At 34.6% G+C, this 13123-nt stretch overlaps 1 protein-coding gene, 1 long non-coding RNA gene and 1 pseudogene across 4 annotated transcripts in view; 1 reads left to right on the top strand and 2 right to left on the bottom strand.

Annotated features, from left to right (window-relative positions):
- The window catches only part of LOC140982695 (protein arginine N-methyltransferase 5-like), an 11720-nt gene extending 3516 nt beyond the window's left edge, over positions 1–8204 (bottom strand). Inside the window, exons 1-5 of one of the 3 annotated variants that reach the window (XM_073449344.1) lie at positions 8131–8204; positions 7956–8024; positions 7455–7523; positions 7306–7363; positions 7137–7211 (exon numbers count right to left, since the gene is read on the bottom strand). In XM_073449344.1, coding sequence (XP_073305445.1) covers positions 7137–7177 — 41 coding nt within the window. In that variant the 5' untranslated portion in view covers positions 7178–7211; positions 7306–7363; positions 7455–7523; positions 7956–8024; positions 8131–8204. The remainder of the gene's footprint in view (positions 1–7136; positions 7212–7305; positions 7364–7454; positions 7524–7955; positions 8025–8130) is intronic. The other 2 variants (XM_073449345.1, XM_073449346.1) reach the window with 2 other exon arrangements.
- Positions 1–13123, bottom strand: part of LOC140982696 (uncharacterized) — a 37700-nt gene that overhangs the window by 13218 nt on the left and 11359 nt on the right. The gene's annotated exons all lie outside the window — the stretch shown is intronic.
- LOC140982874 (uncharacterized) lies at positions 4483–5486 on the top strand (annotated as a pseudogene).

Raw genomic sequence — 13123 nt, 5'->3', positions numbered from 1 at the left:
AACAACTAGCCAAAAAGATGATAAGTACTAATAATAATAAAAAATAAATGATAATAATAATAAAGTTATCATACATCGATGATAAGGATATGATATTATATACAATACACACAAATGGCCAAATATGTAATAATAATAATAATATGATCATTATCCTATATCCAAAAAATCCGATTCGATTTATTCACCTTTGGATTAGATTTCTTTCAGTTGGAACCATAGGATCATTATCCTATATCTACAAAATCTGATCCGATTTATACTCCGTCGGATTAGATTTCATTTAATCGGAACCGCAAGATCTGTATCCTATATACGAAAAATCTGATCTGATTTGTTCACCATTGGATTAGATTTCATTCAATCACAACCATCAACTTCATATCATCTAGTATCACTCATTCTATATATAGATATAACATAATTTCATTTCGAGTCACCATTATCATTCTCTATATAATAAATATTATACTTATCTCCCAACATATTTTTGTTTCAATGGCTTCGAATGCACGAACTGCTTCTTATTCATATCAAGAAGACATACACCTTTGTCATGTTTATCTTGACATTTCCCAAGATCCTATCATAGGCATAAACCAATCTCGAAATCATTTTGGGAGTCGTGTCGAGCAAAGCTACAACAGTTCCAGAGCACCCGACATGACTGAAGTTCGTAACAAAAGATCTGTGCAATCTCGTATGGGCTTAATATTGGCGGCGATTAGTAAATTAAACGCATAAATCCAACAAGTTGAACAACTCCATCCAAGCGGTGCTTCAGATATGGATATTGTGATTTTTGTTTTGATAGAATATCTATACTTATATTATTATCAGTTTTTTATATTATTTAACTTAACTTTAATTTTATATACAGATAATTCGTGCAAAAGAGTTAATGAAACAGTATTCTAATTTCAAGAAAGATTTTAAGTTTGATCATGTATGGTCTATTATGAAAGATATGGAGAAATTTGCAGCTTCGTCAAATCATTCACGGTCAACCATTCAAAGAGGTATTGAATTTTTCGACTCTCAACAATCAGACACACAAGCAACGGATTCCCCCAAATCAGCGTCCCTTGGATTATCACCATTTGAGATTAATTTAAGTGATGAAAATATTGGTGGTACTTCGTCACAGCGGCCACTTGGAGTGAAAAAAGCAAAATTAAAAAAGAAAAAAGATGAATATATGTCACATACAATTGAATCAATGAGATTAGGACAAGAAAAAATTCTGGAAATAATCCAAACTGGAAATGCTTATCGTGAACATAACAAAGAATTACAGATAAAACGTATTCAACAAACTGAACGAAAATTGGAACAAAATGAAACAAAAATAGAACAAAATCGACAAATGTTGGGTTTGACTAGGTTTCAAGAAGAAAACAAAATTTTGGTAATCGATCTCAACTCAATTCAAGATCCATCTTTGCGTGAAAATTTTAGGGCCGAACAGTCAAGAATTTTGAGTGAGAGGCAAGAAAGGAAACGTGCACGTGATAGTCTCGACTATGGAAAATATTTTGGAGACATTGGAAGATCTGGATCCAGCTTACCTCCGTTTTAAATTTAAGTGCTTGTCATCCTTATTTTATTGTATTGTGGTATGAGTTTTAATAGTTTGTTGTTTATTATCTTGTTTAGGTTTATGTTGTATCATTATCTTTGATTTTAAGTGTTATCATCTTATTTTATTTTATGTTGTATTGTAATGTCAATGACTCAATTTTAATAATTTGGGGGTGTATTCAACCTTGGAAATTTAATTACTTTTATTGACTTTTATAGAGTTTAAAAGTCTAGAGGTATTGAACATAGACTTTTATAAACTCTATAAAAGTTTTGTGGTATCCAAATTAGATTTTTCTAGAGTCATGAAAAGTATAGTGGTATTCAAACTTGACTTTTTAAAAATCTATAAAAATCTATAGGTATCCAATATTTTCATAGATTTACAATGATTCTAATATAATTCTCTATGTACAAACCTTAAATCTCTAGGTACAACTATAAAAACTCAAAAATTGTCTTCTACTCACCCTAGAGATTTTGGTAGACTTTTAATAGAATAAAAAGACGGAATTTTCTCATTCTCACTCATATATCTCTTNTTAGAATAAAATAAGTCTATGAATTTATTGAATATCATTCCCTGTAAAACTCAAAATTTATATAAATAATCCAAAAATCCACAATCAGAAAACAAATAAAATGAATATGTCCAGAAATTAAATCACAATATAACTCATTATTGATCATGTCCCTAAAAATTCTCATTCATTTACTTTATAGTCTATCCATCCCGAACGCCCTTCAATTGTCATTTTCAAGAAATCCATCTTCTTTGATCTGGTGTTAAGTAAATCAAGCACTTTGTATCGAGTACGATTATCCAAATTTGGGACCTATTTGATAGCATCCCAACAAGTATCACTTGCATTCCCTATTAATTCTATCTTAGAAACTACCTTCTCAAAAGTGTGAGATATTTCACATATATAATTTGGGTCTGTATTCTTGAATGTGCTTGATTTTGCTTCAAACTCAGTCCTATCTCGTTTTTTTGTAGTTGGTGGAACCTTTGAACTTCTGGGCTGATGGGATAATGGTAAAGCAGAGTCCTCAAAAAATGGAAGCTGGTGTGAAGATTCTTGTTTGTCACTTTGCACGAATTCACCACTATCATAATCAAAGACATAATCATGTAATAAATTAGTTTCCCTATTTTCTTCTATATCAAATGTTCTTGCATCAGTATCATCTCCTAGTCCAATTGAGTATTTTCCAGTAGCAGTTCCAGTCCCGACCGCAATTCTCAAATCTTCATAATCCTCAAAAGTGTCTGTCCGATAATGTTCATGTTTAGGATGAGACTGGTAAAGAACAAAAAACAACAATTGTTAAAACTAGTTATAATTCTAATTATAAATATAAATTTATTATTTTAACTCAAAGACTTTTACCTTGAAATAATCCTCCCATACTTCATCTTTAGCAATGAATTTCTTTGTCACGGAATCTCATCCAAAACCAGAGTTATGACGTATAAGCTTACAATAATTGTTGTATCGTTGTTTGAACCACTTTAAACGACTTTGATATTGTGTAATAGTCTTTTCACATCTAAGTTTTTCGTTTAGAGCAGGAAGTATTTTTTTCTCCACAGTTTTCTTGTTAAATACTCCATTCTTATCACGCCATCCTCGCATTGCGGCATCAACCATGATTTTTAGCAATTCATTACTCTCTTCAGTCTTCCACATNGATTTGAGAATTGCGGTCGGGACTGGAACTGCTACTGGAAAATACTCAATTGGACTAGGAGATGATACTGATGCAAGAACATTTGATATAGAAGAAAATAGGGAAACTAATTTATTACATGATTATGTCTTTGATTATGATAGTGGTGAATTCGTGCAAAGTGACAAACAAGAATCTTCACACCAGCTTCCATTTTTTGAGGACTCTGCTTTACCATTATCCCATCAGCCCAGAAGTTCAAAGGTTCCACCAACTACAAAAAAACGAGATAGGACTGAGTTTGAAGCAAAATCAAGCACATTCAAGAATACAGACCCAAATTATATATGTGAAATATCTCACACTTTTGAGAAGGTAGTTTCTAAGATAGAATTAATAGGGAATGCAAGTGATACTTGTTGGGATGCTATCAAATAGGTCCCAAATTTGGATAATCGTACTCGATACAAAGTGCTTGATTTACTTAACACCAGATCAAATAAGATGGATTTCTTGAAAATGACAATTGAAGGGCGTTCGGGATGGATAGACTATAAAGTAAATGAATGAGAATTTTTAGGGACATGATCAATAATGAGTTATATTGTGATTTAATTTCTGGACATATTCATTTTATTTGTTTTCTGATTGTGGATTTTTGGATTATTTATATAAATTTTGAGTTTTACAGGGAATGATATTCAATAAATTCATAGACTTATTTTATTCTAATTTCATGTCTGATATCAGGTGGTTCATTAAAATGTCATATATCAACGTACATGATGTAGAAGATCAAACGGAAGAAGAGGAATTCAAAGAAAAATTACATGAAACTTTTAGGTATTTTTTGAGGGAAATTCTTGGGATTCTCAATGTGCTAACTAAGCATATAACTACCATGAATGACGAACGTGTCCATCGTCCCTTAAATAGACGACCAATAACTTCAAGTGGATACGATTATATCCATAAAATAATAAAAGAGGATCCAATAAACTTTCGAGAAATTTATAGAATGTACCTTGACGTCTTTTTAAAATTGTGCAACATCCTTAGAGAAAAAACACCATTGCAAGATACAAGATATATTTGTATTGAAGAAATGCTTGCCATGTTTTTACTTGTTGTTGGTCAAAATACTCGATATTGCTTGATTCGTAAAATATTCAGTCGATCACAATACAACTTCAACAAAGAGCATTGAATAGAATTGCAGCAGATATGATGGTCAAACCTGGATTTGGAGTTCCAGAAAAAATAAGAGAGAGTACAAGATTTTATCCTTATTTTAAAGTAAGTGATTAAATTCTTTTTAGTTGTTATTATTATAAGTACCACAATTTTTATTATGTTTTTTTTATTGTAGGATTGCATTGGAGCTATTGATGGCACTCATATTCCAGCAATAATGTTTGGGCATGATACTAACAGTTATCGTAATCGTCACGGGACAATTTCTCAAAATGTTTTAGCAGCTTGTAACTTTGATTTATAATTTATTTATGTGCTCAGTGGGTGGGAGAGATCTGCCCATGATTCAAACATATTGGCAGATGCTTTATCAAGAAATAACGAGTTTAAAGTGCCACAAGGTATGTTTTTTGTTCTATATGCTATACATCTAAAAATTTTGTAATTATTCAAGATTATATATGTTATTCATTGGTTACTTGATTCTACAAATAATGTTCTATAGGTAAATTTTTTTTAATGGATTGTGGATATGCAAATAGACGTCAATTCTTGGCTCCTTTTAGAGGTGTTCGTTATCATCTCCAAGAATTCACTGGCCAAGGTCATCACCCTGAAGATGCAAAAGAGTTGTTCAATCTTCGTCATGCCTCTTTGAGAAACGTCATTGAAAGAATATTCGGTATATTTAAATCGCGGTTCAAAATATTCAAAACTGCTCCTCCATTTCCATATACAATACAGGCGGAGCTTGTATTGGCTTGTGCCGGATTGCACAATTTTCTTCGAAAGGAGTGTTGGTGTGATGAATTTCCAGTTGAACCAGAGAATGAAGTTCCACAACCTTCATCAGAACAAGTTTACGAGGACAACAACTTTGATCAAATATTGGCACTGAAGAACAACAACGAGCAAATGCAAATGCATGGAGAGATACTATAGCAAACAGAATGTGGAGTGACGTTGATCATATTCACAATAACGAACCTTATATTTCTTTTCATAAAAAACTGCTTATAATTTATCAAATTTCATAATGTTTTTATTAGCTATTTATCTATATTGATTAAATTTATTTATATATGCTTATAAAATAAAATTTTATTGATTAATTATTTATGCATGTTGAATAGACACGGTGATTGAAATTTTAATTTTGTAAAATTGAATTGTGATTTTTTTTCATATATTAAATATATTTACTTTTTAAATAAGTAAATTTATTTCAAAGTGAAGATGTTATTTATGTTAAATAATTACTAGTTCGAAGAAATAATATATATTGAAATTTTGATTTTGTTAAATTGAATTGTAATTTTTTTTACAAAAAGTCTACAAAAGTCTACAAATATCTATCAAAATCTTGCAAAAAGTCTACAAAAGTCCTTGAAATTCTGTTTACAAATCTGTGAGATTCTACAAAAGTCAATAAAAATCTACCAAATCCATGGAAATCTATCATTTAAAAAAAAGTCATTGAAAGTCATTAAATCTCTACTTTTTTATGTTTGTTTATTTAATTTTGTATCATTTTCTTTGATTTTCAAAAAAGTAGTGTTTGAAATCTTAATTTTTTTTTGTACTTGTATCTTTGTATTCAATATTAATTAATTTAATTATAACTACATAATTAAGATATTCATGGCATATTTTATACTATTTTATTTACTACAACTAATTTATCACAAATAATTTATTAACATAATATTATTATCTTTATTAATTATGTATTAAATTAAAATATCCAAGTTTTTTAAAATCACTTTGTTAAAATTTATTGTTTGAAATAATACATTTTTATAATTAAATTAGATTATAAAACTAATTATATAATATTTAGAGTTTAAGTAAAATTACAATAAAAAACAATTACAAAAATAAAAAAAGAAAAAAAAACAACGCTATTGCTACAGTGTTGCACCAAATTTGGTGCAACACTGTAGCAAATCTCTATTTTGGTGTCAAACATAGCGCTGGTTGGAGCAATTAACTCTGCACCAAAATGGTGTTCAGGGTTGGAGTTGCTCTAATGACGTAAAATATATGCAGGGCAAAAGACAAAAGATTGCAGGCCAAAAACCTCACATAAATATGGTTTCCATTTCATGACGGTCATCATAACTCCAGTTTAAAATATTATACAATTTACAAAAATGCATGACATTTCTGCTCTTTCAGCTGTATTGTACCATTAATTGTACTGCTAAGTGCTCAGAATGAACTTTTCAATCTTTCAGCAATGTCACATCAATTACAGAACATTAATATTTAACATTATATCTAAAAGTGATGCTATTGATTTTTCGTCTGATTTCCATTTGGTCCTTTAACACGCCAAGTAATATGGAAGGTTACCAATACACTTGACTCAAACTGTTTTGAAGGGGAAAAAGATGAAGAGCCAACACAAAATCTGCAAATAACTTAAAGTCAAAAGAACTTAACATCGGATTAATGTTTTAATTCCACAGCAATTCCAAGGGGAAGATTTTCTACCACAGCCCCTCATAAAAAATAGTACCCATGATTCTCGTCATAAACACAAGTCGTAACAAGTGGTGTACATTAGGAGTATTAGACAGCATATTTTTGTTTAAACTACACAACTACAATTCAGTAATAACATTTGCACATAATATTTCCATGAAGAATACAACATGACATAGATGGGAAAATCTATAACTTACATGAAGTGTGACCACTGCATTCGGATTTTTTCCGACAGCATATACTTTTAATTTGCGTTCAGTTTCTTCAGCTGCCTGCAAAACACAGATAGCGAGGAACACAACATTAAGTAAAGACCGTAAGGGCCAAAAAAGTCATGTTATTCATCTGTTTCAAAGCCTCAAAGACCTGTAAGGATGCTCTGACAAGAGGCCCGGCCTCGTCCAGCACCCACAACCATTAATACCTAAAAAAATATAAATGGAGTAAAAATAGAGGTTCTACGAAGATACATGGGAATTTTAACAATAATGATACTTTATAGCAAGAGAACAGACAGTTGTCACCGTAGAAGTATTTTCATCAGGAACCCTATCTACCAAAGCTTTAGCAATTGCTCTTTGGTACTGCATGATCACAGATTCATACAAAATAAATATAAGAAAAATCTTCATTCTTGTCTTCGCTTCCACTTTTGTTTTATAGAGAATGGATCATGAAGAGAGTGCATAATACGGCCAAGACCCAAGTTAACAATCATGTCATCCGTTGAAAAAAACGAATCTGTATCGTCAAACCGGCATGCCATTAATTTCTTACGCATATAGTGAGGATCAATTTAATGAGTTGAAGGTGAGGGTTAGTGTAGTGTCAGTGCACTACAATAATAATATGCACCGATGACTTCCAGCCAGAAAAGATTTATACAAGTTGAAGAGCTTTCATTGTGATTTTAGCGGTAGCTCGTACAATGGCATATGGCATGATGAATATCAGATTATATCAAGTCCTCCAGTATGAAACACTTTTGCTACATATTCAAGCAATCATTAAGATACCTGGCTATATTAAACCGTGTCCTTTTCAAATGTCTCGTATGTCTGAGCCTCTAAATTATCCATAAGGGGCTGCAAATTAAATGGGCATGGGGTAATACGGATTCCGCGGATAAAAGGACCAAAAGCTGGAAAAGGTATAGCTATGACAGAAAACAAATTTGACAATAACACATACTTTCAAGGGTGACTGGAGGTAATCTCTGTACCCAACCTGGTAGTTACAATGAGGACTGGTAGTTAATGGTTGTGGGTAATAGATGAAATAACCCGCAAATCCTTAATAGTTAAGGGGCTCCAACAGGGTGACTGGAGGTAATCTTTGTAAAGACTTTGGTGTTCGAATCAATCAATGTATAATGTTGGGATGCAACCAAAGTCCCACGTTGGAAGATTTAGAGAAAGATCATGGGTTAATAAAGATGAAATGATATCTCCATTGGTATGAGGCCTTTTGGGTGGTTCCAAAAGCAAAACCATGAGGGTTACATTTCCAGCTAACCACATTCCCATGGTATTTAAAAACATATCCAGTTAGAGATCTCCTTGTATCAAGACAACCCGCGTAATCTGCATCCACAAAGCCATTTATTATTTCTGAGTTTCCTTCCTTCCTTTCATACAACAATCCCATTTTTGATGTTCCCCTGAGATACCTGAAAATCCATTTCACAGCCTCCCAGTGTTTCTTCCCTGGTTTGCTCATGTAACGGCTTACCAAGCTTACTGCATAAGCTAGATCTGGACGTGTGCAAACCATGGCTTACATGAGACTCCCTACAGCATTGGAGTAAGGAATCCTCTCCATATACTGCACTTCTTCTTCAGTATCAGGTGAGTCTTTATGTGACAGTTTGAAGTGTGGTGCTGATGGAGTTATTACTGACTTCGATTTGTCCATATTGAATCTCTTCAAGACTTTCTCAATATAACCACTTTGAGAGATTGAGATTCTTCCAACATATCGATTTCTGTTAATTTCCATCCCTAGTATCTTACTAGCATGCCCCATATCCTTCATCTCAAACTCACTTTTCAGCAACTCTTTCACCATCTTCGTATCAGACTTGCTCTTTGCAACCAGTATATCATCGACATAAAGTAATAAATAAATCCCAGTGTGCTTGTCACTTCTTTTATGATAAACACAGCTGTCATGTTCACTTCTTTTGAAACCTATTTTTAGCATAAAAGTATCAAATCTTCGATACCATTGGCGAGGGGATTGTTTGAGTCCATATAGTGATTTCTTCAATTTACACACTTTATTCTCTTCTCCTACTTTTGTAAAGCCTTCAGGCTGTGTCATAAAAATTCTCTCATCAAGATCACCATGTAAGAAGGCTGTTTTAACATCGAGTTGTTCCAACTCCAAGTCTTCTTGCACCACTAGGGACAACAGCAGCCTTATGGAACTATGTTTCACCACAGGTGAAAAAACTTCATTATAGTCCACTCCTTCGCGTTGTGAGTACCCCTTAGCAACAAGCCTAGCCTTGAATCTAGCCTTTTCAACTTTTGGTATAGCCTCTTTGACTTTATACACCCATTTGCAGCCTATCACCTTTTGCTCCACTGGTTTCTCAACCAAATCCCATGTTTGGTTCTTTTCCAGAGACTTGAGTTCATCTTTCATAGCCTCTAACCACCTTTGAGAGTTAATGCTGCTTGTTGCTTCTTTGAAGGTCGATGGTTCTTCACCTTCAACTTCAGTGGATGTTGTGAGGGCAAATGCCATCATGTCTGCATATCCGAATCTAGAAGGTGGTGTTATGTTCCTTCTAGTTCTATCCCTTGTCAGCCAATAATCATCTATCGCTTCGGGACTGGCTTGAATCTGAGAGTCCACCTTTTGTCCAACCAGTTCCTTTGAATCTTCAGATGATGTTTCAGATGGCTCCACCTCAATTTGGGATTTCACATCTTCGACAGATTGTTGATCATCATTTGAACTTTGATTTTGTGGATGATACATCTCATTTTCTCTAAATACCACATCCCTACTGATGATTATCTTGGACTTCCCCTCATCTTTGTACCACAATCTGAAACCTTTGACACCCTCCGGATAGCCTAGGAACATACACTTCAGGGCTCTAGGTTCCAACTTTCCTTGGTTAATGTGTGCATAAGCCACACATCCAAAGATTCTTAGATTGCTCAGATTTGGGGGTTGTTCTGACCATCTTTCCATAGGATTTTTAAACTCGATTGCCGAGGATGGGCATCTGTTTATAATGTATACGACTGTAGAAAAAGCTTCTGCCCAAAAATCGTTTGGCAAGTTAGCATCAGACAACATACACCTTACTCTCTCCATAATAGTTCTATTAATCCGTTCCGCCAAACCATTTTGCTGTGGAGTTCCCTTCACTGTAAGATGTCTCTCTATGCCATTAGCTTTACAATACTGTTTGAATTCTTCTGAGCAAAACTCTAAACCATTGTCCGTTCGTAGCTTCTTTAGCTTCCTTCCAGTTTGTGTTTCAACAAGTGTTTTCCATTCTCTAAATTTTCCAAATGTATCACTCTTGTTTTTCAAGATGTAGATCCATACTCTCCGTGAGAAGTCGTCAATCAATGATAGGAAATATCTTCCACCACTCTTTGAAGGAACTCTAGAGGGGCCCCAAAGATCACTATGAACATAATCTAGAGTTTCTTTGGTCTTGTGAATTCCAGTGGCAAACTTTAATCGTCTTGCCTTGCCAAGTATGCAATGTTCACGGAATTGGACTCCTATCATTTGATCTTTTCCAAGAAGGCCCTGTTTACTGAGCTCCTTAAGCCCTGCATCACTGATGTGGGCTAATCTCCTATGCCAAATCTGTGCTCTTGACTGTTGTGTATCTGTTGTTGTTGTGATTGAGGCATCGGCAGTAATGACTTTTGCTTGCAGTAGGTATAAACCATTCTCAAGCCTTCCTTTCATTATTACTAATGATCCTTTCAAGACTTTGAGAACTCCACCTTCAACCTTGCAACAAAGACCGTGGGAATCCAACATCCCTACTGACACTAAATTTCTTTTTAACTCAGGTACATGCCTAACATCAGTCAAGACTTTCTCAGTGCCATCTACAAGCTTAAGTTTTATGGATCCAATGCCAACTATCTTGCATGCTTTGTTGTTTCCAAGCAATACATTTCCTCCTTCGCATGGTTTATATGAGAGAAACCTGTTCTTTTGAGGGCACATATGGAAGGAGCAACCCGAGTCAAGAACCCATTCTTGACTTGTTCCCTCACTTGTTACACAAAGAACTTCAGCGCTCTCATATCCTTCTGAGGCTACATCGGCATCTCCATGATCACTTTTCTTGTCCAAATTGTATTTCTTGAGATCGGGACAATCCCTTTTGAGATGCCCCTCTCTTTTGCACAGAAAGCATTTCCTTCTATCCATAGAGTTGGATCTATTAACACTTCTCGATTTAAATTCTTTCTTCTTACTTCTTCCTCTGATATTCAAGCCTTCTGCCCGCACATCAATGGTCCCTTCCGCTCGTTTCTTGAGTTCTTTAGAGAACAATGCTGCTTGTACTTCTTCAAGAGTTAATGTTTCCCTCCCGTAGATTAATGTATCTGAAATATTATCGAAATCACTAGACAATGATCTTAGGAGAAGCAGAGCTTGATCTTCATCTTCAATTTTGATGTCAATATTCTCAAGATCCAGAAGGATCTTGTTGAAATCATCGAGATGATCTTCCAAAGATCTCCCTGCCAACATCTTGAAAGTATATAACTTTTGCTTCAAATACAACTTGTTTGCCAAAGATTTGGTCATATACAAGTTTTCCAATTTTTGCCAACTTGCCGCAGCCGATTTCTCTTTTGAAACTTCCCTCAAAACTTTGTCACCAAGAGATAAAATCAAGGCGCTGTGAGCCTTGTCGAGAAGCCCCTTCTTTTCTTTATCGGACATTGATTCTGATAATTTCTTATCACCCTCCAGAGCATCCTTTAGACCTTGATGTACAAGAAGAGCTCGCATCTTGAGACGCCATATCCCGAAGTCGTTCTTCCCCGTGAATTTATCAATATCAAATCTCGCAGACGTCATTCTTGATGGAATCAGATGATCGAACCTGGCTCTTGATGCCAATTGTTACAAGAATTTGTCTTTTGTGTTGATATAAAATCACCAAGCAATAACAATGCAAACGATTTTCAGTGATTGAGAGTTTTATGAAGAATGAAGAAATCAGAGAACTTGTTATTCCGTGGAAGAAGAAGGAAAAAGTTTACAGTAGGTCCTCTATTTAATGCATGTGTTTTGTTGCCTATCCACAAGTCAACACAAAAATAGTTTTTGACCCAACTAACTCTCCTAACACTAGTTAGTTACACATTGGTGGTTAAGTGATTTATTGAATATAAATCACTTCACTTGAGTCTTCAAAATCTCGGCCACCACCTAAGTGATTTATTGAATATAAATCGAGAAGTGTTAATAGATCCAAATCTATGGATAGAAGGAAATGCTTTCTGTGCAAAAGAGAGGGACATCTCAAAAGGGATTGTCCCGATCTCAAGAAACACAATCTGGACAAGAAAAGTGATCATGGAGATGCCGATGTAGCCTCAGAAGGATATGAGAGCGCTGAAGTTCTTTGTGTAACAAGTGAGGGAACAAGCCAAGAATGGGTTCTTGACTCGGGTTGCTCCTTCCATATGTGCCCTCAAAAGAACTAGTTTCTCTCATATAAACCATGCGAAGGAGGTGAGGGCTCCCGGTAAAAATCCTTGATTAAACTCTCGAGGTGGGTTATGCTCCCAGTATTCATGTAAGGCGTGCGCTCCAACGCAGTGAAGTGGAGTAACCTCGATTGGAGGACGAATAAGGCTTGAGGGGAGGCTCGGACCATGAGAATAATAGTGGAACTTCGTTTGATGGGAGGATTGTTGGGATGCAACCAAAGTCCCACATAGGAAGATCTAGAGAAAGATCATGGGTTAATAAAGATGGAATGATATCTCCATTGGTATGAGGCCTTTTGGGTGGTTCCAAAAGCAAAACCATGAGGGTTAAAACCCAAAATGGACAATATCATACCAGTGTGGAGATATCCGAATTCCATTGGTCCTAACATATAACATTAGAGTTTTATCTTACTACGAATTTTCACTTATTCAGTTCTTAATTCGATAGTTTGGTTCAGTGGCCA

The sequence above is a fragment of the Primulina huaijiensis genome, chromosome 8, assembly GCF_012295235.1.
Source record: "Primulina huaijiensis isolate GDHJ02 chromosome 8, ASM1229523v2, whole genome shotgun sequence".
Lineage (NCBI taxonomy): Eukaryota > Viridiplantae > Streptophyta > Magnoliopsida > Lamiales > Gesneriaceae > Primulina > Primulina huaijiensis.
This window is presented reverse-complemented; position numbering and strand designations above follow the sequence as displayed.